Raw genomic sequence first — 27,299 nt, forward strand, 5'->3', positions numbered from 1 at the left:
CAGAATTCTTAGTCGGCTTGTTCCACTCCACTTTAACCCGTGGATCATCTTTCTTTCTGATCTCTGTTATGATTCCTGGTTCTGTTTCTTTAGGAACCTCCTCCATTTCTTTTAACCACACAGCCGCATGTTCCATTCCTTTAGCAATTCGTATAGCTTCCTCCAAATTCGGATCTTTTACTAGTAGTTTCTCCCTTATCCTTTTATCATATGCACACCTCACTATCTGGTCTCGTATTAGAGAATCTAATAATTGATGAAATTCGCAAGACAATGCTAGACCTCTCAAACTTGCTACATACGATGCAATATCTTCATCCTTCCATTGTACCCTTGAAAAGAATTTATGGCGTTGCAATACAAGATTAGTTTTTGGTGTGAATTGTTCATCGAGCATTTGTACAGACATGTCAAAGATATTAGTAGGTTGTCCATCTCCCATTCCCAGAGATACTTCTGGTAAATTTTCATATATTCTTCTGCCCTCAATCCCAAGATGATGTAACAAGATAGCTTGTCGCCTTGGGGGAGCATATCGGTCACTACCTATGGCTAACATATAAGTATTAAAAATCTTCTTCCACTGCTTCCAGGGAATAGGCGGGTCTCCAGGAGTTGCCAGAAACGGTGGTGGTGCAGATATCCCTTGGTCTCCCATTTCTCTACTATTATTATATATAATAAATATATATATATTTTATTTATGTATTCTTTTTTTTTTTTTTTTTTTTTTTTTTTTTTTTAACTTATATTTAATTTATGCTGTAGTATATATTACTGTAATTACTTATTTACACGTCTTTATGTTTACTTCTTTTCTTTTTCTTATGTTTCACCACAGCTTAAAATTGTAACCTTCTTCATTATTCCTTATCATGCAGTCCTTTGTTAGTTTCTTATATTGCAAAATATATAGTCCTTCTTCAGTGTCTACAATCTGTTTGCATCCGGTTTTGGAAAGATTACTTTAATTGCGTACCCATTGGGAGTTTCGGAAGGTTTCTTTATAAGGTATTTATTTAAAATCGATTTATTCACTTGTTCATAACACGCGCTTAGTTAAACGCGCTGAATTTACTCGATTCGAGCGTAGACACGCGACACCTCACTATCTGTGTCTGATTTCAAAAAGGATCGCTTTAATTGTATTCACATTTGGCAGCTCCGGAAAGTTTCTTTAGAATTGTTTATTCGTTCATAACACGGACTTAGTTGAACGATGTAATAATGTAATTGAACGCGCTGAATGCACTCGACTCGAGCGTAGACACGCGATGCTTCACTCACAGAAAACCTGGCACGAGAGGTGCACGCGATGAAATACTGTTGAGTTTAAAATGTTCAAGGTTCCACGCACTTTTAAAACGCTCAGGTTTTCGCCGTAAATACTCCTTAACATTTAATAGCTTTTAAAATGTAATAAATTATTACTATTATTTGAAGTTCAGTTTGTTACAGATTCCTACATAACTGTTACCTTTGGTTTTCCGTTTAATCAATAAATCCAGGAGTGAAGGTGTCTTCCCTGACCTGTCTCCTGCACAGGTCGCCTGCACACTGCAGTCCCTCGTCGCCAATGTAATAATCACTTCATTATAATTCCTTTTTCATCTTGTACGTTTATTTCTTTCAATAAAAGATTAGGAATCACGACACCTTCAGCTTAGTCACAATCCAACCTCCCTTCTCTCCGTACTCCCACCGTCTCCCACATTCCATCCTTGACCTCAACATTACCTCATCACATTCCATATTCCAAAGGAAACATGTCCCAAGGAATAATGGAAAATGAGACCATTACAGTTACTTCCACAGGAACCGAAGTGGAATGCCATTGAAAGAGGAGCATTTGCTGTGGCCTGGGCACTGAAGAAGTTGAGAACATACCTGTTTGGGACTCACTTCGGGGTTGAGACAGACCACAAGCCCCTTAGATGGCTCATGAAAATGAAGAGTTTAAAATTCTAAACTCTTGAGGTGGTCCATCTCCCTACAGGTAATGGACTTTATGGTGGAGCATCACCCTGGGACTGACTACTCCAATGCTGATGGTCCCTCCTGATCTTCTGCCTTAGTAAAGAGAGCTCCCAAGTGGTTGGGTAGCTCTGCCCACTTTCAGCTGGGGAAACACATGTTAGACCTGACAGCCTTAGGGTGGTCGTCCCCCAATATTTTGCCTGCCTCCTTCCCTCCATTTTTCTGATCTCACTTTTGCTGCTTTTAGGACTCTGAATACTTTATCACTGCTGACCAGCGCTAAACTGCTTGTTCTCTCTCCCCTAAACATGATAACATTGGCTCATACCAAATTGGCATATTTAATTTACTTGTAAATTCATAGTAAAGTGCACTACATGTGCCCAGGGCCTGTAAATTAAATACTACAAGAGGGCCTGCAGCACTGATTGTGCCACTCACATAAGTAGCCCCATAACCATGTCTCAGGCCTGCCACTGCAAAGTCTATGTGCAGTTTCACTGCCACTTTGCCTTGGCATTTAAAACTTCTTGTCAAGCCTTAAACCTACCCTTTTATTACATATGTTACCCCTAAAGTAGTCCCTAGGCAGCTCATAGGGCAGGGTGCTATGTAAGTAAAAGGCAGGACATGAACTTGTAAGTTTTACATGTCCTGGTAGTGAAAAATACCCAAAGTTGTTTTTCACAACAGTGAAGCATGTTCCTCTCATAGGCTAGCATTTGGGATTGCCCCTATATACCTTTCAGTGGTAATTTCTGATCTGAGAGGAGTGGCATTGTCCTGTTTGGCATGGTGAGAATGGTAGTGAGAAATCCTGCTTACTGGTGAAGTTGGACTTAACATTACTACGATAGAAATGCCACTTTTAGGAAGTTCTCTGTTCCCTACAGCCTGTCTCCAATCCACATCTGGTCTGTGCTGGTTGACAGCTCCCCTTAACACTGAGCTGCATCTGCATTCATCTGCAAGAGGATGGGTTTTCCTGGGCACCAAGGGTGGAGGGGCTCTCCATTACACTTCAAAAGCTAGTGCCTGACCTCACACAATGGGCTGATAACCCCCACAGAACTCCTGGCAGACAGGACTGGGTTGAAAGGGGAACTGGTGCACTACTAAACCACTCTTTGAAATTCTCCTCCAATTCAAAGATCTGTGACCTCCTAAAATCAGACACTTCAGGACCTACAACTGGCCTCTGTCAGAGTGACAGCTGTGCTGCCCAAAGGACTAATTTGGACTGCTTTTCTGTGAGGACTGCTCTCCTGCTTGTTGGCCTGCTGGCCCCTGGACTCTGCCTTGCCCCACAAGTTCTCTCCAAGGGCCTGTACTGAGTTTGCTCCCTGTTCTGATGTCTCAGGACCATCAAAAACTTCATCTGAAGAAGAAAATCCACAGCATCATAAAAACGGACCCAACGCCTGCAAAAGTTGAAGCAGAATCGATGCACCATCTGTCTCATGGCTAAAACGTCACCGTATTGCCTGCGGAATTGACACAGTGCCTGTTGCCTTTTCACAACACGTTTTGGATTTTCCATGCATCACCCTTGGGTGTCAAAATATTCCAACACCGCAGTGAGGAACCAAGGCTTCACTCTCCGAAACCGACACATAACCTTACCGCGTGGAAAAAAATGACACATCACCTTCACCGTGCTGGAAAAACTGATGCATCAATTTATTTTTCGAATGCTTCGCCTCCTCTGCAGCCCTATTTGTCATTATTTATGACACATCCCAGATACTGTGTGTTAAAATGATACAACAACTGTTTTCTAAAGACTGAGCCTCATCTAATCCATTAAAAAGTGATATCTTGACTTGTGCATATTGGATTTTTTATGTTTTGGTGTTATTTTATTGAGACAAAAATTATCTATTTCCCTAAACTGGTGTGGCTTACTTTTTGTGATGTTTTCACTGTGTTACTGTATGAGTTATTGCACAAATACTTTACACATTGTCTTCTAAGTTAAGCCTGCCTGCTGTGTGCCAAGCTGCCAGAGGGTGGGCACAGGATAATTTAGGTTGTTTTGTGACTTACCCTGACAAGGATTGTGGTCCCTATTTGGACAGGGTGCATACCTCTGCCAAGTAAAGACCCAGTTTTTAACACTGAATAGCTGGGCTCTTCCAGAAAAGCATGCTTCTTGCTGTTTTGTGTCCCTGTAGCTTAGCAAGAGGTCAGCTGCCTGACCCTTGGAGTCCACTGCTTAGTCCTGGGGACAGATGGGAGCAAGTCCAGCCCTTAGGGATCTTCTCATAGGTCACAACAGCAGTAGCAGTCATTCTTTTGTCTTCCACAGATCCGGTAGTGTTCTGAGGAGCGTGGCCAGGGGTGCCACATTCATGCCTGGCACTAGCCTGTTGTTGGGGGTGCCTCCTACCTGACCAATAGGGAAAATGTCACCACAGGTAACCCTACCAATTGTTGCAGAAAATCCTTTGTGTCCTACTCCGAACAGTCCCAGAGTGCCCTTTTCTACCGCAAACCAAAATGGCAGAACTTTTTTCCCTTATGCAGAGGTCCTGTGTCCACCGTAGAGGTGTGGCAAGGAAAAAAAGCAACCACTCCTCTGTGGTCACTTAAAAACAGTTCTGGAGGCAGCTCCTCTCCTACTGGAATTGGTGCTTGGCTCAGTAGGAGGCCAAAAGAGGGGGCAGGCCTAGGTGTTAGTTACTTCTGCATGTAACATGGAGGTATCTTTGAAGATGTGCACTGCCCAGATGGTCATGCTGCCAGAGAGGCACAGAACACCTTCAGACACCTAAAGCCTTTGTTTCAGCTCTGGGAGTAAGTTCACATCTCATCAAGGAGCTCTTTGGATCTGAGGTAACATTTGCATGCTCATGCAAATAGGCTCCTAGAGGTTGTAAGCAGGCAAAAGGTGGCTTACTAATACTACCTTTTGTAAAATATGTGGTACAAATCCAGCTTCACCAATGAATTGAATTTGTAATAAATATTTTAATAGGTTCAAGAATTAACTTTTTAGATGATTTCTAGGCAGGGATAGCCTTATTTAATTTTTATATTTTAATATTAACTCTGAGAGCTTTCCTATGGACAACTACCCTGCCATAATGAAAACCTCTTTTGGACTTTTTTTCAATGAAACAACTTGTTTTACATTAAACCTTTACATGTCTTACTTTTAATACTATGAACTCCGCATTTCGGGCACTAAGGCCTACTTGGGGTGACCTGTTAACATCTGAATGGAGGATTTAGGCTTTGTGAAAAGGGTTATATTGACAGGTAGAATTTACAGTTTAAAACTACACAGTCTGGTTACTGATTGCAGGCCTGCAGTCATGGTCATAAACTAAGGCTAATGCTACCTTATGTTACCTGTACATAATGTAAGTGAGGAATATCTAAAAATGGTAACTTGTACTGTACATATTATAAGTTAGTTGCAATTGTTTGTTTTATTTGTGATTTCTGTTACTGTAACCTGTACTATGTACGGAGCTCTGATACACTCTGAGTCATATTCATGTTCTATAAAAATGTTTTGCATTGTCACTCTAGAGATGGCACAGTATGTGCTGCAGGCCACTGGTAACATCTAACTTACAGGACCTTTGTGCACTTTGTACCACATATTAGAGACATGCAGATAAGTTAAATATGCCAATGAAACAAATAGCCAATTGCAAAGAGCAAACTGTGAAATGTCTTAGGGGTCACTGCACATGCGCTAGTGGCTGGTTAGTAAAAAGAACAGCAGCATCAGTCCAAATAAATTTGGAGCGATCATGCAAAGGGAGGCATTTTCCAATAAAAACTCTATTGACCCGGGACATTTTTGGAACCTGAAAACCCAGTCAAATCCAGGGTTGTGTGGCGTAAGTGGATCCAGCTACATTTTCATACCCAGAATAACTTGGAAACATCAAACTTTGGCTAAAATCATGTATTTTTCAAACATGTCACGGGATAAAGAGGTAGTTTGCTGTTTTTAAAGAGATTGCCTATACATTGACCCATGTGTGGAATCTGATACTTTACAAGTTTAATAATGTTCGTTGAAACACACCTTGAATAACTTGAGGGTCTCATTTACTATGTTTTGCTACAGGGCAGCGCTGCAAGCTTTTTTGCTGCGCTGCCATGCGGCAAAAAAAAACAGCAGGAATGCACCGTATCTATAATATATGGCGCTTTTCTGTCCTTGTCCCCTTAGCTGGTGCCCAAATTGCTGCCTAGCACCAATGCAGTCACACTTGCACCATGCCTGCCTTGTGGGGATGATTGTTTATGTTCAGGAAGGGATAACTTCCTGCGCATAAACAATTATCAATGGCATATTCTTCTTTTTATTTGTGTGGTAGAATGCAGCACACCTAGAAAGAGGAACAAACAGGGAGAAATAATGTTATTTCCCCCTGTTGCGCCACTTTAATGCCACCCCTGAGGTGGGGTAGGAATCTGACGCATTCCCAAATTTGTCATTCTAGGAATGTGTCAGATTATGTTGGATTCCATGAGTGTAGCTGTGGAAATACCTACAGCAACACCCATGGAACGCCCCTTTTACGCAGTGTTATGCGTGAAAGGGCTCCAAATTTATACGGCCATGAAAAGCCACCTAAGGTAAATATGGACTGACACACTGCGCCACCAGAGCGTCAAAGAAAATTATGCTCTGGTGGCACAGTGTCCTGCTAGGGACTCTTAAATGAGCCCCTGAGTAGTCCTCTGTTGATGCTAGCGTGCTGACATTTGTGGAAGGGTGAGGCTACCTTAGTTTTGACCTCATTTTGTGAACACGTGGATTAAAACTCAAAATGCATGTTCTTTTATGTGTTCACCGGACACATTAGCCATCCATCATTGTGGATTCATTTGAAACAACTTCACTTGAAGGCAGGATGCACAAAAAACTGAGGGCCGTATTTATACTTTTTGGCGCACAACTGCGCCAACGCAGTTGTGCGTCAAAAAATTTAACGCCGGCTAACGCCATTCCAAAGCGCCATGCGGGCGCCTTATTTATGGAATGACGTTAGCCGGCGGAGCTGCCTGGTGTGCGTCAAAAAAATGACTTACACCAGGCAGCGCCGGCGTAGGGGAAAATGGAGCTTGGGCGCCAAAAAATGGGGCAAGTCAGGCTGAGGCAAAATTTTCGCCTCAACCCGATTAGCGCCATTTTTTTTGACTCCCAACCCCCATTTAAATGACTCCTGTCTTAGCAAAGACAGGAGTCATGCCCCCTTGCCCAATGACCATGCCCAGGGGACTTATGTCCCCTGGGCATGGTCATTGGGCATAGTGGCATGTAGGGGGGCACAAATCAGGCCCCCCTATGCCACCCAAAAAAAATATATACTTACCTGAACTTACCTTAAGTTCCCTGGGATGGGTCCCTCCATCCTTGGGCGTCCTCCTGGGGTGGGCAAGGGTGGCAGGGGGTGTCCCTGGGGCCATGGGAGGGCGCCTCTGGGCTCCTACCGAGCCCACAGGTCCCTTAACGCCTGCCCTGACCAGGCGTTAAAAAATGACGCTAAAGCGGCTGGACGTCATTTTTTTTTACCCGCCCACTCCCGGGCGTCATTTTTGCCCGGGAGTGTAAATACGGCGCACATGCCTCGGAGTCATTTTTTAGATGGGAACGCCTACCTTGCATATCATTAACGCAAGGAAGGTGTCCACGCTAAAAAATGACGCAAACTCCTAGATCTTTGGCGCTAGACGGTTCTAACGCCAAAGTATAAATATGGAGTTAGTTTTGCGTCGGATTTGCGTAAAAAAAAACGACGCAAATCCGGCGCAAACAGAGTATAAATATGCCCCTGAATACCGCACATTTTAGCGTGAAAGTTTTATTTTGGAGACCAACCTCTTTTGGTGCAGGAAAGTAAAGCGAGGTGCCGATAGAGTAATTAATCCTAATCCGGGCAACGATCTCAACAGTTTCTGAAAGATACTAACATCTTTGTCAACCATCAATCACTGTAGCCCACAACAACATCTTTCAAAGCTCCCTGTGGAAGAATCTAGATACAAAATGCCACTTAGCAAACTCATTGAAATATTTATATAACTAATGCTGAAAAACGCATAGTTTACCTGCTTTCAATTTCAGTGTTATTGCATTATGTATAAATTAGGTAGGGAGTCATTTTTATTTTTAACATTTCAGTGCTATGCTGGCTTCTGATTTAAACCCGACAGAAAATCAAATGCTGGGCAATCGGCATTTTATTTTTATGTATAATAATATTCACTGTGTGCAACAAAAGCCTCAACAGCACTATATTAGATCAGTTAGGAAAACTGTGAGGTATTTTACCTTATCCCAGTTAGACTTGATAGTACAAAGTAATATCTCCCTGTCTCCCCATAAAGCATGAATTTGGTGTTGGTTTACGATGTTACATTTTTGATTCAATGATGCAGGAGAAGTTTAAATGTGTCTGGCATTCTGACTAGGCCTGTGCGTGAAATGTAGGTTACAGCTGCATAATTCGTTTAATTTGGGGAATTTCATGTTATACGAGTATAATGTATAACCTGGGGTGGTCTAGTTGTTGTTACCTGTGTACCCGCGGGTCGTGGTTGGATCCTGCGCGCGGCTGCATATAGGAATAAAAGCGCGTGGGTGCGGTCGAGGAGTTCAGTTGCGCACCATAATGTAACCCAAACAGTGTCTATGTGTCATCCCATACCCTCCTTACAAGTGTCGGCCCCAAGGCCCCGAGCCCAGCACTATAGCTTGTTACGCCAAATTCCCGAAAATAAGACAGGTGGCATAATTGTACTGCGTTCGAAGCAAAATTATAGCACAGGAGCATCGACAACAAGAATGACCAGAACACCAGCATCTTTTGATCGTCGCACTGTTATGGAGCTATTTTGAGCATCAATGTGTGCTCGCATTCAGAATGAACGCAAGGACACATGTCACACTAAACTACAAGGCTAAGTGTCAGAATTGCATTTTGTGTAATAACGGTTCGTATATTTTAGTTATGGGATTGCGAAGTAGGATTTTTATATCCCCTGTCCAGAAAATAGTTTTCGTGACCTAAAGTATCACAATGCAGTCAGTCTGTCACACTTTTCTCCCATGTAGACAAAAACTAAAGTGGACAATAAATCCATAATTAGATTTACTTGGCAGTGATTGTGATGATAGTGACTCCAAGTAACTAGCTGTTTTCTGGAAGTAGACGAATCAAAAGATAGATCTGAATATGTAAATATTTTCTCAGCTACAACAATTTTAAGTTTTTATATTTTCTCAGCTACTGATGAATTGCTAGAATTATTGTATTTCCTGGTTGGAGTAAAACTCAGTTAGCGTATGCTAAATCCTGCTGTGATAGGTGGTATGACCTGAATGCTGAAGCTTCATTGGACGCCTCCTTTACTGTGTGACGTCTCTCACTAGAACCTTTTCCAACCTGAAACTTTAGCTTTAATGAGGAGCATGACTTGCACCCCTTTTGCAATGTGCATAACCTTACCACTTGTGTTACAAATGCTATTACAAATGTCATGAATGATCTTAAAAGTAAGAATACGTGTTACAAAACCATTATCAGTTTTGGATATAGCATTCATTGTTGGGTTGAGTATGTGTCCTTGTCAGTTATTGACGTTTGGAGTTTAGGTTTTGTCTCTGATTCTTTTAACTTTTTTGACAAGAGTTCACCTAAGAGAATTTGACTATATCATCAAGATCATTCCAGAAAGACAGACCTAAGGAGCGTGACCAGCCAGCACAAAGGGCAAAAGGTAATAACTAACACTTACCTAGGATACCAAAAAGGACATATTAGGGGCTGACAAGAAACTAGCACTCACTTAGGATTCTAAAGGCGACATATCAGGGGCCGACAACACAATAAATTCCAAAGCATAACCATATCAACATAAATTTGTAGTGTGTCATAGGGCATTGAAATTACTTTGGTAGTTAAAGTATTGTATAATATAACAGGGCAAAAAAAAAATCCACTTGAAAGATATGTATGAATCTGAAACAAATCCTAACACAAGCGATATCAAATTATGACACAAATATAGGAAATCCAGCTCTAATGGAAGTCCAGTAGTCCTAAATATATAGCATTGCTGTATAGAACATATTAGAGAAGATGATTAACGTAATCCTGAATGAAAAGATTATCTATTTTTCATTTCTGTTATCGTACAGCCAAAATAGAAAGGAAGATTAGAAAAAATACCTAACATGCAGTTAAATGCAATAAAAATACAAGATAAATAATCAGAATAGAAAGAATTACAGATCACACTGCCAAACGCAATAAAATTAGAGGACTCATGCATACTCAAGTTGTTTCACCAATAACGCGCATCAGCAGGATGTGGTACAGCTGGATGCTGACTTCAACAACCACAAACAAAACTAAGATGCAAGCATGGACTCTACACAGAAAATCTTGCATGACACATTGTTAGCATAACCTAAGTCAGTTGTGTTTCATCTTCAGAATTGTCCCCTAGTTCAATGCCTGAGTTGTTTTTTATTTAAGGCCAGATGAGTAGCAACATAACTGGACCCTCAGCGGTAGGTTCAAAAATAAAAAATACATTTCAGTGGTCTACTGGCTCTCAAAGAGACCAGCAGGGCTAGAAATGGCACAGCTTCAAAAATGATATAAAGCAGTTCTCTTTTGTATGACAGTTTAAACATTCCAATTGAGTCTGAGATGTGCAGATGTGCTTGAATAAATAGCTGAAGAGGAATTTACACTTTCTAGGGCTTCATTCTGTGTACTTACTTTACTTACTGATGCCTACTACCTCTCCTGGAGTATAGGCCGTCAACCAGGACTCTCCAGCCATTTCTGTCTTGCTTTTTTCTTTCAATCTAACTCCAGGTGTAACCCGTCTCCTTGCAGTCAGCCTCCGGGCTTCAACACCAGGTGTTTTTCTGGACCTTCCTCTTTTCCTTCTTTCTTGAGGGTTTCAGGTGATGGCTTTCCTAGTGGTGTTTGATGCAGGCTTACAGAAAGTGTATCCTATCCAGTTTAGGCATCTTTCCAGGATTTCTTTATGAGCAGGGAACTGGGAAGTCTGCTGCCATAGGTCGTTGCTGCTGATGATGTTTGGCCAGCGAATTTGGTTGATTTTCCTCAAACAGGTGTTGATGGAGGTCTGGACTTTGTTGGTGGTTGTCACTGTTGCCCTCCAAGTTTCTGCTCCATACAGAAGGACTGGTGTTAAAACGCCTGATCTTGGTTTGCAGTGTTATCTCTTTGGAGCTCGACATCTTCTTTTGGTGAATGGAGGCAGCCCTTGCTTTGCTGATTTTAGCCATGACATCAGCATTTGTGCCTCCCTGCTTGTCTATAATACTATGCAGGTAGTTGAAGAACTCAATCTCTTCCAGTGCAACACCTGCAAGAGTGACAGCAGTTGTGCTAGCTATGTCCGCTTTCAGCATCTTGGTTTTCTACTGTGGATGTTGAGGCCAAGTTGTGCTGATGGGGTTGCCTCTTTGTTGGTTTTCTTGTGCATCTTCAGATGGATTGGAGAAAGCAGGTTCAGGTTATCTGCAAAGCACAGGTCATCGAGCTGTGTCCAGGGTGTCCACTGGATCCCATTTCTTCTCCTTGCTGTGAATGTCTTTGTGATCCTGTCCATAGCCAGCAGGAAGAGAAAAGGCGAGAGCAAACATCCCTGGTGGACTACGCTCCTCACATCAAGAACTTCAGTGCGTTGTCCTCTATCAGCTGTCTTGCAAGTAATTTCCTCGTAAGAGTTCATGATGATTCTCACAGTTTATCTGGCACACCGTAGTGGCAAAGGAGTTTCCATGGGAGTCTCTCTGTCCACGCTGTTGAATGCCGTCTCGTAGTCGATAAAGCTGACATAGAGAGATGAGTTCCATTCAATCAACTGTTCAATGATGATGTGCAGTATTACAATCTAGTCTATGCAGGATCGACCTTTGCAGAAGCCAGTTTGCTGGTCTCACTGAGCGTCAACTTGTCCCTGCATTCTGTTCAGGAGAACTCTGTTGACCACTTTGCCAGGGGTTGATAGAAGAGGCTGGTTTAGCAGTTCTTCAAAGTTTTCCACCATTCTATTTTGGCCTTCGTGATACAGGATTGTCTTCCCAACTTTGTATTTAACAGGGCTTTCTGTCTTGCTGTGTCTGCCGGGGGGGTTCCCTTGTTATGTCATAGAGTTCTTTCAAGTTACCATGGCTTGCTATTTCCTCAGCTTCTGTGGCAAGACCATTGATGATTCTTCGCTTGTCTGCTCCTAAGATTCTCTTTACTTCCTTGTTGGTTTTGGTGTATTCGCCTTGAGCTTTAGCTTTTTCTGCTTTTCTTCGGCTGATGTTTACTACAGCTTTCTTTTCCTTTCTCACTTGGATTTTGCAGAGAGCCTCAGTGGAGATCCATTCTTTCTACTAGTGTTTCTAGGGACCAAGTACCTACTGGCAGGTTGATGTCACTGTTTCTTTGACCTCTTTCTACTCCATCTTTGTTGTCTAGTTCTTGATGGACTTGAGGCTTGTTACTGAAGATGACTGAGTATTCACTCTGTTTCTGTGCATCTTTGAGGGGGATTGTGTTATATCGCTTGCTTTGGTTCGTTGGTTCCATCCATGCTTTCGTCAGCTCTAGCCTGGCCACAACAAGGTGATGGTCTGACGCCATGTCCGCTCCTCTCATCACTCTGTCATCCTGCAGGGACCTCCAGAACTTCTTGGCAAATGCAGACATGGTTGATCTGATTCTCTGTTGAATGGTCCGGTGACACCCAGGCTGCCTTGTGAATGATCTTGCATGGGAATACACTACCACCTATCACCAGGATGTTCAGGGCACAGAGATCTACGAGCCTTAACTATTCTCATTCATGTTGCCAAGGCCATGGTTGCCCATGATTTTGTACCCACTGTTGTCACTTTCAATCTTGGAATTGAGGTCCCTCATCAGTATAGTGATGTCTCTCTCAAGGCATTTTGCCAGAATGGACTGGAGTTTGTTGTAAAATTGTTATTTTTCCTCTTCTTTGCTGTCATTTGTAGGTGCATGGCACTGGATAACATTCATGTTGATCCTCTTTTCATGCAGAAGGACATTGTGATGATTCTAGGACCCTGGGCTAACCATCCAATCAGAGCTTTGTTGGCTGCTGATATTAGCATAAGTGCTACTCCCTGAGTATATAGAGCATTCTCTTGCTCCAGAATACAGCAGCATTCCTCCTGGATCCAATCTTTTCTGCCTGGACTGTGTCCATCTGGTCTAACTGATGCCAAGCAGGGCAAGGTTGTATTTTCTCAACTCAGCTGCCACTTGGGCTGTCTTGCCTGTCTTGTTAATGGTCCTCATGTTCCATGTCCCGATGGTGATGGTCTTGGTCGAAAGCAGGTGGATTCCAGGGATCTCTGGCTTTCACCACAAAGTGCCATCGCTCTCGGTGAAGGAGATTCCTCTTTCCCCAAGGCTCGGATGTCTATTGGTTGATGGATTGGTTGATGCTTCTGTAGCTAGGATTATATTTACATAGTGAGGTAGCTAGCCCCATGCACAACCCTTCTCCTTTCACAGATGGATTTGGGAACTCTGTGTGCCAATTTGAAAAGTTAAATTAGATTTAAAAGTTGTAACTGAGGACCCTGCGTTGCCATTCAGGCTGGACTGTTTCTATTTGAGCAGGGTCAAGACTGATTTGCATATAGCTGAGTCCAAACTGAGGCGGTATGTTGTGCAAAATAATGATGGATTGGGATGCACCCCCAAATGATTACCAGTGGCCATTCCATCTATCCCTGTTTTGTATACTGCTTGCCAACCAAGGCCTCCTGTTTCTGCTCCAGGATTCTTCCACTGCTGTAAGGTACCCTGATGAATCCAGTCTGCCTGTGTGGACCCAGGACTCCCAAGAAATCGCCAAAGGTCAGTCTGCTGGTGCCCTGTTCAAGCCAGAGGGATATACCAGGCTTCTTTGATGTTCACGAATCCCCACGCAGCCCACCATCAACTCACGCCCAGTGTGACGTAGCTTGTCCTCAACACAAATGCATATCAGTGGAAGACCTCGCAAACCCTGGTGACTTCTTCAGCGCTGATGGATCCTGGCACCAACACCAGCCCAGCACAATGCATTTCATCCCCCTGTGCCGACGAATTACAGGTTTCCGCAAGCCCCACTGGCTTCCTTGATGATGACGCAGGACCTCGCATCGCAGCTCTTTGTCAATGGTCATCAACTTTGCATGATGCATCTCGACACCAGGCCTCACACTGCAGCTCCTTGTCAATGGTTTCTCAACGCCAGACTGCGCAACACGGCGCAAAGATTCACTTCTCAATGCCCAGGCCCACAAGGTACTTTGCACCGGACTAAACTCAGTCCTTTATTGGGCCTCCCCTCCATCACAGCCTGAACTTGTCTACCGTGATCATTTAACCATAGTTGGCATGTTTTGCACTTGATATTCACAAAACCTTTAAAATTGCTCTCCCATTCTATTTATTGGATTTTTTATGGTTTTGGTGTCAAATCATTTATTAAATTTTACTCTATTTGTCTAAATTGGTGTGGAATGCACCCTGATAAAAAATGTGGTTGTTGCCTGAATAGAGCTTCACCCCTCTCAACCAGTAACCCATTGTCCTGCACAGTGTATTGAAAGCATAAAACTGGTGGAAATACTTTGCAAGAAATTGCACACACAAAGCATTTCAATAATGATTGTGGATGATACTTTTGATTAATGTGCATATATCTAAAAATCTAGCATACTACTGAGTAGTAACTTCTTTTAGTGTACAGGTAATTGCCTCTCATTTTAGTATTGGGTAATCAATTAGAGAATTTAAATAAAATACTATGCAAATATTGTACAGATGTGACAAAAAAGAGTGACTGCAGTAGAAAAATGTTATAAATTAAAGACTTCTGCCAGGCACTTCCAAGAAGGAAGCATAAGGGGACCTGGTCCTGAGATCGGGGGTTTCAAACATCTTCATGAAATAATACACACATTAAGTCCACAGCTGCGGGGGGCGTGGCCAAGATGGCTGCCGAAGCGGACGCTTGAACAAAGAGCTCCGCTCACGGCCCACCGATTTAGTAAATATCCTGTGCCCTGTCTGGCCTATTGTCGTCGTCCACTGCGTGAAAAGGCCTCCCCTCCTGTTTGGGGGCAGCACCGGGGACTCGGTGAACGCGGAAGCGGCGTGTGGCCTGAGGCGCCGGAGACGCTGGGGTTGGCGGCGCGGCTGGCACCCGGGACAGCAGGGCTTGTCTACTCGCACCGTGCGGTGAGCGGCGGTGCCTGGGCGGATCCCCTGGGTCCCCCCGGTGCTCCTATTATTCGCTGTGGTGGGGGCGCCCGGGCGCTCTAGCTGCGGCGCCTGGGGCTGTCCCCACCGGAGGAGGTGAACCGCGCGCACTGCGCCCCGGCCCGGCCGCGCCTCGCCTGAGCGTCCAGAAGACGGAAGCGGAGTGGGGAGGCGAATGTGAACGGCGCTCGGGAGCCGATTCCTTGTTTCTGCTCACCGGAGCGGCTCTTTTCTCTGCGGGACCGTGCCGTTCTTCCCCTCTCAGCTGCGCACGAGCCCCGGCCCCCACCTGGATCTGGCGCCGCAAGCGCTGGGGCCTGGGCCGAGCGCACTGACACGCAGGTGGGGACCGACCCCCTGCAGACTGCGAGGACTGCTGCATCCAGGGGACTGTCAAAACTGAAGGAAAGCGGCGAAACAAGTAATAAAAGATGAAAGGTGGAATAATTAAATTAAAAAAAAATAAACTAAAAAGTATAAAAAGAGGAGATTAAAGAAACAAATACCTTTACAAGCTGACTTCAAGTAAATCAACTTCCTTTGGGGAGAGGCTGCCGAATGGCATATGAGTCACTCATTGTGGCCCCCCATCGTGCTGGAACATTGCAATTAACACAGGCCCCGATTGTGCTGGGGCCCCTGGGACAGCGTTTGAACCGGACCGGCGGGCAGCTCGCGATGGCGGGGTGGCTGTCGAGCTAGCGCTGTCTGTTACCGGAGCGCCGTATTGCTGCACCCCTATCGGCGACATAACTCGAGTCGCAGTGAGTGTGGGGAGATTGCTCTCTCCCTCTAGGGATCTCTCCGTGCATAGTGGACAACAGTGGAATAGGGGTGCGGGAGACACCACCCCTGATTTTACCGGCAGGGTGGGCGCGCGGTGTTGCCCTGGATCCTTGTCGGCCCGCGCATGACCACCTGCTCCCTTGCCGTTGGCCCGCGGCAACCATAACTTGAGGGAAGCTAAGCAGATACGCCAACTGCCTCACTCGTACAGTGAACCCTTCACATCCTGGACATACCGCCGTGCCGGCATTGGGTTGGGCACCCGTGCCCCGCTGATTCAGGGGCTGGGGGGTGATACTGTGGCTCCCTGACAGATCTAGTGCTCCTGGCGGGCTGCGTCTCGCGGGACTGCGACGTTCCAAACCAGTCCACTGGCATCGCTAATGGTATCATCAGTGTTTGCAACTTGAGAATCTCTGGGAACATTGAATTCCGGGCTGCCATCATAACGTATGCGTGCAAAACCCACCTATACTGCAGTCTAAAAGAACTGGAAACGCGCCGAGGGAAATCCGTAGACGTGAGCGGTTGCTCCTGGAGGGCGGCCACCCGGCAGTCCTGAAGTAACAAACTGGCACAGGACAACAGGGGAATCATGGTCAAACCAAAACACCCCAAAACAGGGTCTACGGGAGAAGGAGACCCTCCTCAACCGTCTGGCCAAGCAGAGACGCAATCGCTCACACAGATACAACTGAATGAAACATTACGCACGCACTCCCTACAATTCAATAAAATTATGCAAGCTATAATGGACACTAAAACCTCGCTAGAAGGGAAAATCGATGCTCCAGTGCAGGAGGTCTCATTGCTGCGGGCCGACCACCGCAAATTAACTGGAAGGGTTCACGACACTGAAAAGACACTAGAAACTATCCAGCCAGAAGTAGTAGAAATGAGAAATAAAATGCAAAAAATGGAACTAGATATAACATTACTACAACGCAGGGCAGAGGAAGCTGAAGGACGCTCCAGACGTAACAACATCAGATTCCTGGGAATCCCAGAAAGAATCGAACAACCTAAGGCTGAGGAGTTCATGGAGTCCTGGCTGAGGAACATTTTTAAAGAGCAGCACCCCAACACAACACCAGTGATCGAAAGGGCACACAGAATACCAGGCAGGCCGCCTAGACCGGGTGCGCCACCCCGACCTCTAATAGCTCGCTTCCTAAATTATAGGGACAGAGACTTAGTCCTTCAGCACTTCAGAACGTCTGACCAGGTCATGCTTGAGAACAACAGAATAACTGCCTACCCCGATTACACAATGGAGGTACAAAGCAGGAGAATTGCGTATAACAAGGTTAAGCAGTTGCTACGTGAAAAAGGTATCACTTACTCTCTCATGTTCCCAGCGCGACTACGCGTAGTCATGGACGAGAAAACCCTAATGTTTCCCACCCCTGAAGATGCGTGGACATGGATACATGCTAAGGGATTGGCCGACCCGACCAAGGAAGATACAGTGACTGAAGAATGGACTCCTGCTAACCCCAGGAAGAAAAAGCAGAAAAACACCAAAACATCCTCCCGCCCCACAAAAGCGCAAATGGTACTGGAGCGGGCGCAAATAATAAAAGACACAAACTCATTCGCCCGCGGGGCGTTGGATGCCAGGAGCGAAACGGACACCAATGACTCTGCCTCACATGGGGGAGATATGAGCCCGTCTGCCTCACCGTTGCTAGCGGGCCCGGACCTCACACCGCGTTCGGCGGATGAACTTTAAACATGTAGATTTGGTATTTTTGGCCCCCCTTCGCTGGCGGCGATGACTGGAATGTCGCGGGCCGCCGGCGCCGGGCCGCTAATACCGGGCTCCACGGCGGGAGCCCCCACACTCACACGAGTACCTATAACTGACTCACTGTAAGCTGCGCAAGGCAAATGGAACTGTAGAAACAAGAAATATCCTGTAGGTGGGCCACCCAAAGGACGGATGCCAAGGAAACCACGCCCCCTATACCTGTACGGTATCCGAATGGACCCGATCCCCTTGGAAGACTTTTTAGGCACCGGTTGTGCCATTCTACTTTACGGACGCTTTCAGTCCGCCATATCCTTTTTGGTGTTACATCTATTTCTCTTTCTTCTATCTTTAGCCCACTATGGGCTTACTCCTCACTTATCGGGGCTTGCGGGGCGGGGGTGGGGGGCTGTGGGCGGGGCTGTGGGGGGGGTTGGGGAGCCGGGCGCTGCGCGGGTGGTTCCCTGTACCTCAACACAACACAATGAATAAGGAACCCAGCTATAATATCATGACTTGGAATTTTAAGGGCATGGCAGGGATTAATAAACGTCACAGAATACATGCGTTCCTAAAAAGACATCACATACATATAGCAATACTACAGGAAACGCACATCACACCTGCAGAGGCTGCCCGACTAGAAAAGAGTTGGTTGGGCTCAGTGTATAGTGCTGGTGACTCCTCCTTCGCCAGAGGGGTACTGATCTGGATAGCACCGTCTGTCCCTTACACAGTACAACACGACACAAGAGACAAGGAGGGCAGGTTTGTACAATTGAGGGGGCTGCTGGATGGGGTGGAACTTACGATAAATGGACTATATGTCCCTAATATTAAACAAGGTGAATTTTTACAAACCAAGGCCTCACAATTGTCCAACGACCTAACTGCATCATATATATGGGGGGGGGACATGAACTGTGTTCCACACATAGATAAGGATAGATCGCACCCCCCGCTTTCGACCGCCCAATCAATGAAAAACACCCAAATACTGGACACATGGATGGAAGAACGCCGACTAATTGACATATGGAGACACTTGCACCCACATGATAAAGTGTACTCCTATTACTCCCCAGTACACCTATTACATACCCGAATAGACCTTATCCTCACCTCACAGAACCTAACACATAAAATAACGAGAGCGGAGTATTCCGCCAGGGTAATATCAGATCACTGCCCACTCATAGTGCAAATAAAATGGGGCAGTCCTCGCTCATGTATTCCCACTTGGCGTTTACAAACGCACCTACTGCAAGACCCCCCTTTTAGGAAGGATATCGCCACACAAATCTCAGCATATTTCACATCAAATGAGGGGACGGCCAGCTCAAGGGCCATCGAATGGGATGCACACAAGACAGTCATACGTGGGGCATGCATTGCAACCACAGTAGGAGTGCGGCAAACGCTGACACGCGAACTCCGAGTATTAGAACAAGAAATTCAGGTAGCTGAAGGCGAATTCGCTAAAGGCTCCATAACATTGAAAACGCTTACTAACATGCGCTCCAAATGGACCGAATCCGATAACCGCCTTAGACACTTTGATTATCGTCATCACATGGCCCGCACACATGCGGAGGGCGACAGATCCGGTAAATTACTAGCGTGGCTTATAAAAAACGAACGTCGTAATACTCCCATAGGTGCTATCAGACTGGAATCAGGCCAGATAGTTAATACACAGGCAGAGATAAATAACACGTTCAAGGAGTACTATAGCTCATTGTATCAGGCACGCCCTCCACCCACCAATGCCCAGTTAAACGGCTTCTTCGACGGAGTCACTATGGGCCATCTGACCGTCGCTCAAACTACAGAGCTAGATAGCACAATAGAGATGGCTGAAATCCAAAAAGCATTGCAGCAGTTTACACACGGCAAAGCTCCTGGCAGCGATGGTATACCCATAGAATACTATAGTACGTTTCAGCCGCAAATTTTGGCCCCATATTTGGCAATGCTGGAGGAAGCCATGGAATTAGGCACACTTCCTGGATCATGCCGTGAGGCGTTGATAGCAGTATTACCTAAGGCAGGCTGTGACCCATTGGACGTCCGCTCATACAGGCCATTATCATTACTAAATACAGATTGTAAGTTACTTGGCAAAATTCTAGCTAATCGCCTGCTCCCATATATATCAGAGCTGGTACATCAAGACCAAGCAGGCTTCATACCCGGCCGCAACACATTCCACAACGTCAGGAATTTGCTCCGTCTGATGAGAAACTCCCCGGTAGAGGGCAATCAACAGGTTGCAGTCTCATTGGACATAGAAAAAGCGTTTGATACACTAGGTTGGCCCTTCTTAACAGAGACACTCAAACGGATGGGTTTCGGGCAAATGTACATTAACTGGGTGAAAATACTATACACTGGCCCAACAGCCAGGGTTAAGACGGGCGTCACGATATCTGAGAAATTCAACATCAGTAGAGGTACTAGACAGGGATGCCCGCTGTCCCCACTGTTATTTGCACTGGCGATTGAACCGTTGGCCGCTCGCCTTCGCACAATGGCCCCCGCATGGGGCATACTGGACGGCCAGATACACCAGATAGTATCATTATATGCGGATGATGCGTTAATCTTCCTACGAGACCACACGGGAACCCTACCGGGCCTTTTGGAACTCCTGGAAAAATTTAGCTCGGTGGCAGGGTTAACAGTGAATTGGACTAAATCCTGTATATTCCCTATGCGCCCGATCCCCGAAGCATCGAGAACACTAACGGGCCCGAGTGGCCTGAAATGGTGTTACACAACATTTAAATATTTAGGTGTGAACATATACCACAACAATCAAGACCTTAGGGATGGGAATCTTGGCCAAGTGATCAGGTCAACAAGGGGTTCTTTACCCTTCTGGTGCTCACTCCCACTATCCCCTATGGGTAGAGTGGCAATAGCAAAAATGATAGTACTACCCCGTCTACTGTATTACTTTATGGCATTGCCCTTGATACTCCCGAGCTCCTTTTTTAGGCTACTGAATAGCTTGCTTACGGATCTAATATGGGGCAATGGTCGCAGACGCGTTGCGTTATCAAAAGTGATCCAGCCGCTCAGACTGGGAGGACTGGGCGCTCCCAGATTTGAAGCATATTATGCAGCTGCCCAGATACAATGGATATCAACATGGGTCGGTAATCCAACTGGGGCCGAAACACAAAGAATGTTGCTGGAACTGGGCGGCACAGAAATAATGCAATACCTCATGAATCGTACCGATCCAGCACACACTAACAATGTGCTGCTGTATACCGCGCATTGGGCCTGGGGCCGATACGCTTTGCAAAATGCAAAAGATCCGCAATACTCACCGAGGATCCCACTACTGGCGCACCCGTCGCTAGCAAAAATAGCAGCCAAGGTCGGCCTGAACGTATGGGGTAATAAGGGCATACATACATTGGGAGATATTTACCAGGGGGGACAACTTCAAACCTATGAGGCACTAGCCAACAGGCACGCGCTGGGCAGGGGCGGATTTATAGCTTACGGAGCAGTCAGGCAGGTAATGCGTGAATACTGGAAAAATGGCAACTTAGAACCAGAAGTCTCCCCTTTGCTCCATGAGCTGCTAGGGACCACAAATACTCCATCAAGTATATCAAACATATACAACATTCTCACAACCCAGGCGGAACACAGACAGGAACAAGCGAAAACTAAATGGGACCGTGTGTTGTCGGAATCACTATCCCCCAATGAGTGGGATCAAGCAATGAAAATGACTCGCGAGGTCTCACGTAACCCCCGCTTCCGATACACACAGTTTAACTATGTGCATCAGACTTACCTATCACCACACCGAATAACACGCATGTTTCCCCGATCACCGCAAACTTGCCCTAGATGTGACACAGAGGAGGCCACTTTCTACCACATGACATGGGAATGCCCTTCGATCCGGAACACATGGATAGAGATAGTAACGTTACTTGCCGAATGGACAAACACCGAACTATCCCCTACTCCTGAGGTGTGCCTGCTGGGCATAACACCCCACCCTAAGAAACGCAAAAGCACATATAAATGCATTGCCCTGGCTTTGGTGCTGTATAGACGCCTCATTGCCATGAGGTGGAAATCCCCTGGCGCTCCTAGTGTTGCCTTGTGGCGGGAGGAGGTAATACGATGGACCAAAGCAGAAGCACAAACACTACAGAATTTATTGGATAAGGGCATATTAGTTAAAGGCCTAGAGGTATGGAACTTATTCTTGACAGCCGCAGAAAACAAAGACGATGAGCGCCCCCCCTAGACTGATCGGCAGGACATAGTGGTTATTACATCAATGATCACAGTAATACAGTACCACATAGACCGATTGAGAAATTCGGGGTGGTGGAGTAAGAGCGGAGGTAGGGGAAAAAAAAAAGGGTGAACTACCATAACACTGTAATACCCCTCGCGAGGGCATCATCGGAGTCCTGCCGTGCTCCGGAGGACACTGGGGATATGGGACTCCGTATCCTGTTGGTCCTTATTGGTGAGCCGTTCGGCGCCTCACGGCTAGCAGCGGGCTGGTCCCCTGTGGCTTGGGGGCGGCTCGGCTGTGCGTGGGTGGAGCGATGTCGCACTGATGGACACGTAATCGCTGTGCATGGGCTGTGGGGTGTGCCTCATGCCCCCGCTGCGGCTGGCTCTCCCCCCTGCGCCGGGGCCCTCCCCCCTCCCCTGGGGGTCCCTCTTCCCCCCTCCCCCTTGGTTCAGGCCCTTTGGAACTGCCTCAGCTCCCATCTTATTCTTTCTATTTTTTACTTTCTTTGTTGATTTTTGAATTACTACGCACACGTCGAATACACCATGTATGTAGGAACACAACTCTCAGAACCCAACTCGGGTTCTGTTACAATTACACTGGATTTGCAGAAAGTGCATAAGTAAAAATTACATGTATACTGTATGGTGAACATTATGTAACCTTTTGTATTTCATTTAAATGTTGCCATATGTTTGATAAAACAATAAAAATATATTTAAAAAAAAAAAAAAAAAAAAGTCCACAGCTGCAGCAAGCATCATTGAATATCTATTTTGTGTAGACAGGCATAAAAATTTCCTTGTCTCTTGCTAATCGGAGAAAGAAGCTTGATGTACCATTCTCTTTCCATTTTAACTTCTCAAATGCATAAAAAGCAAGTTTTTGGATGTTCTGACCTCTGCATCTCTACTACTGAGATTCTGTTATGCATAGCATTTCATAGCAGCTTCTACACTGAAATTACTACAACTAACCACTGTTTAGAATACAATTATATACAATGAGGGAAGTATAAGGGCAAGTGTAAGACGAGGCTAATACTGTTAGTGTTATGTTAGGGTAATCAGATCTAGAGAAAGAAATAGGGTTAGGGTTAAGATTTGTTCTGGGGTTAGGTCAGAGTGGGCTTTGCTTTAGGGCTAGTATGAGGGATAGTTTTAAATTTAGATTAGGGGTAGAATTAGGGTTTAGATTAGGTTCTGGTTATAGGGTGTGTTTCATCTTAGGTTTAGAGTTAACCTTAGTAATAGGATTGGGGTTCATTTAAGGTTTAGTCTTAGGGTTAGACTTTGGGTTAAATGTAGGCCTAAGCTAAAGTTAGAAATAATGTAAGTATATATACTCTTGGCCGTGGCTTTTTTAAAGTAGTGGGGTTCTCAAAAGTGGCATTTTCAACAGCTGTATATTTGATTAGTAGATTCTACGTAGTGATATACAACCACTCTGACCTACTTCAGCCATCTTATAGGCATTTGAAGATGCTCCCTACAAACTGTGATTACTTACATCTGGGATCTACCTATAAGGTTTATGCTCTTTAGTCTCTGCAGCAGGTCCCAGGGGAAAAACTAAATGTGTTAAGTGAATTTTCCAAATTAAAATCTCTGAGAACATTTGCATTATCCCAAAGGCATCCACTAAGTCCAACAGATTTAAAAGTAAAGAAACACTCATATCTAAAGAACACAATTTAAGAAATAGCTAATGCATAACGAATTCCCGTACCGCTGAGACCACAGTACTTCAAGATGTGGATGTATTTCTCCTATTTGCAGATTTTTATATTTCTACTTGTTTTTGTAACATGAAATGTATTGGTGTCTCTTATGACCAGTACCAATCCAGGGAGATTCAAATATGAATGTTTGTTATAATAAGCTACATTTATGTGTGTTTATATTTTTCCAGTTCCCTACCCACCCAGAAACATTTCTGTGAAGATAGTGCTCCAGAACGAGAGTAGTTTGGAGGCCAATTCCAGTGCAAGTCCAGCTGACACTTTCATAGAATCGCAGGAAGCAACGGACAAAGACATCCCAGACCAATTTTCTGGAGATCAACCTGAAAGCCTGCCAACAAACGCCGCCATCATTTGGATAGAATATTATTATAACAACACTGATTATGAGACAACGTCACAGCCCTATTGGTGGACCAATGAGCCAACAACTCCAGACAATGAGGGATTTGTGAACGGTGTACCCATGGATTATGAAAACTACGCTACCACTATACCTGTGAAAGCACAACCAACCCCTTTTGTCTTCCCACAATTGAAAGTGATGCTAAGCTGGTTGCCACCAAAGGCAACTACTACATTTGATGGCTTCTACGTCTTCTTTGAAAAAGATGGTAAGTGAAAAATTGCTAATAATTTAATACAAAATATGGGTAGTGGTCAATCACTTTAATTGCACAACTTAAAACTTTATTTGTGAAGCACTTGTTTGCATCCAAATACGTTTCCTGATGATGGGAGCAAATGTTTATTGTTACCAAAATAAATGGCCATCTTTTTATCAGTCTCAAAGGAAGAGAAGTTGAGCCATTAAGTTTAAAACACGTGACTAGCAGGAGCAGCTCCTCCATTAGGGCGAAGAAGCATTGCCCCCGCCAGCAGCAGCAGCTGCAAACCTTTTAATACAAAATGGTAATAAGCTATGTTTATTTTCGTTTTGTCTTAAAAGGGGCGATGCCACATTCGTGACAGGGATGGAGGGCTTGCTGCGCATGTATGTTTGGCCGTCTCGGGCTGGCCAAACACACATGCGCAGTAGGCTCTCTACAGCCCGGCACTGTGTTGCCGGACTGGAGAGAGCTTGAACAGGCTCCCAGTCTGCCTGCGAGCTCCCTGGCTGGGGACTCCCAGCTAATCTTGATACTGCTCTGAACAGCATCAGGATTGGCTGCAAGACAGGCTGGGAGCCTGTGCCTGCAGCGAGGATGGAGGAGTGGAGCAGCACGGTGTGGCATTCAGTTAATCTTTTTTATTATTTTATTTTATTTCTCCCATGCCACGCCACCACGCCCCTTTTCCCTCGCACAAGCCACCACTGGTGACTAGTTGGTTAATGTATTTTTGGTTTTCCTGCTAGCCCAATAAGTGTTTGAGAAAAATGCAGCTCACTTATTGCAGATAACCGTACATTTATTAGCCAAACAACGAAATGACTAGTCTAATCAGATGCATTGAATTTAACATGAAATGATAACAGCAGCTCTATTGTCATTCTGTGATCAACTGTCCAAACGGTTCACCTCTGCTGCTTTCTCAAGAACCCCCATTTCCTGAGCAGTAGCCTCAAGAAAGTAATACCCGAGAAACACTATAGCATTCCTGATAGTCTAGCCATAAAGTCTTTTGATGAACATGGCTGTTTTTTTAAATTCCGTATTTTAGTGGTCATCTACAGTGTGGGCCAGGTTCCAGCGGGCACTGAAGAGCATTATAATGCTTGCATAAAGCAAGTGAGCAAGTCACATCACTGTTTGGCATAGTAAGGGAACTTGGGGGGTGATTTGATACTTTTAGGTTTGTGATAAATGCCATTTATTGGTGGGAGAGTTTAACATTTATGAGAGTGGAGCAATGGAAGACAATTGTATTTTATGATGCACCTTGGTGCCAAAGCATACTTAAATACACAAAAGGCATCTTTGGAATTCTAAATATAAAACCGCACATCAGATCATACAAGGAGCCCATATCTCACTTCCTAATGTTGCTGCTGTCATGGTCCCTTTCTCTATTAGACATTTCATGCAATTGGGTCATGCACCGGTAGTACCCAGGGCCAAGCAATCAAAGGATCTAATGTCTCAGCTCCAACACATCCAGAAAGTGGGCCATTGTCACACATGGTAACAGTCATGCTTATTTCAAAGAAGAGATGGAGGGGCTTTTTGTGACACACAAGTGGTGCAGGCTGCGGGCCCTATCCACAAGGCCATGCAAAGCTACTTTGTGTAGCTTTTCATGGCCTTGTAAATATGGAGTAAGGCAATTCACTGCAAGTCACAGCATTGTCCTACTTTGTGTCAAAGAGGAGTTCCATGCAGTGGATGTTCCCATGCAATACCCATGGATTTTGACCCATCCCCAGATTGACAAGGTTTTGTAAAACTGGGAATATGTCAAAAGTCTATGCCACCCCAGGGGTAAGGGTGGCGCAACAGGGAGGAATATCTTATTTCTCCCTGTTTTTTCTTCTATATGTGCTGCATTTTGCCGCACATATAGAAAGAGGAAAACGCTTCTTATGATTGTTTTAGTGTAGGAAGGTGTCCCTTCCTGCTTAAAAAACAATCATAGCCGCAATGCAGGCACCCTTGCACCATGGTGAAAGGGTGTCTGCATTGGCACAAGGCAGCAATTTGTGCTCCAGTGCAGGGGGAAATGACTGGAATGTGCTATATCTTGTAGATACAGGTCATTCCTGCCCATTTGTTTTGACGCAAGGCAGCGCAGGAAGAAGGCTTGGGGCTCTGCCCTGTGCCAAAACATTGTAAATGAGTCCCTGAATTCTTTCTCAACATGAGGACCCTAAATATTGCAGACAGAAAACTACCCATTTCACAGAGAGTGAGCCAATGTAATAATTCGCTTTCTCCCCAATTGCCCGGCCACAGTGTGACTGTGCAGGTTTGTTCACTGCTGGCACTGTAGTTTGTAGTTTTCATTCTAGTTTCCACATTTTCCCCAAACATATTGGTTCTGTGCATAAATGTTAAGTAAGATATTTTAGTTAGAAAATAATTACAATTATATAAAACCAGTAGTGTGCGATTTAAAAGGTGAAGTCATTTCTCACCGGTCATTTATGTGAAAATAAAAAGCAAAATTAAGCTTCATGGAGTCATACAAGAATAGATGTGTGTTGTGAAGCTGATCCTGGTGTCAATGTGGAAGCTACTTGCTGGGCTTAATGATAAGAACAAATTTAATAAATACAACTGGCTAAAAGAGATCAATCCGAAGATATTTATGAAATGACTCCTAGCTAATCCTTTGGCATCCACTTTGACGCAAAGATCAACTTCAAAACACACATCATACAAAAGGCCAATACCACTGGCTTCAACTAGCCATGTTGTGCAGGGTAAAATATTTCCTAACACCTTCCGAACAGTCACCCAGGCACTAGTCATATCCCATCATAACACATATAGGGGGTCATTCTGACCTTGGCGGTCCATGACCGCCATGGCGGAG

The 27,299-nt window shown here is 45.0% G+C and overlaps 1 protein-coding gene across 4 annotated transcripts in view; it reads left to right on the plus strand.

Annotated features, from left to right (window-relative positions):
* Window positions 1–27,299, plus strand: part of PTPRO (protein tyrosine phosphatase receptor type O) — an 814,046-nt gene that overhangs the window by 439,586 nt on the left and 347,161 nt on the right. For all 4 annotated transcript variants that reach the window (XM_069228459.1, XM_069228458.1, XM_069228461.1 and 1 more), the window contains exon 5: window positions 23,996–24,439. In XM_069228459.1, coding sequence (XP_069084560.1) covers window positions 23,996–24,439 — 444 coding nt within the window. The remainder of the gene's footprint in view (window positions 1–23,995; window positions 24,440–27,299) is intronic.

This window comes from Pleurodeles waltl, chromosome 4_1, assembly GCF_031143425.1.
Source record: "Pleurodeles waltl isolate 20211129_DDA chromosome 4_1, aPleWal1.hap1.20221129, whole genome shotgun sequence".
NCBI lineage: Eukaryota > Metazoa > Chordata > Amphibia > Caudata > Salamandridae > Pleurodeles > Pleurodeles waltl.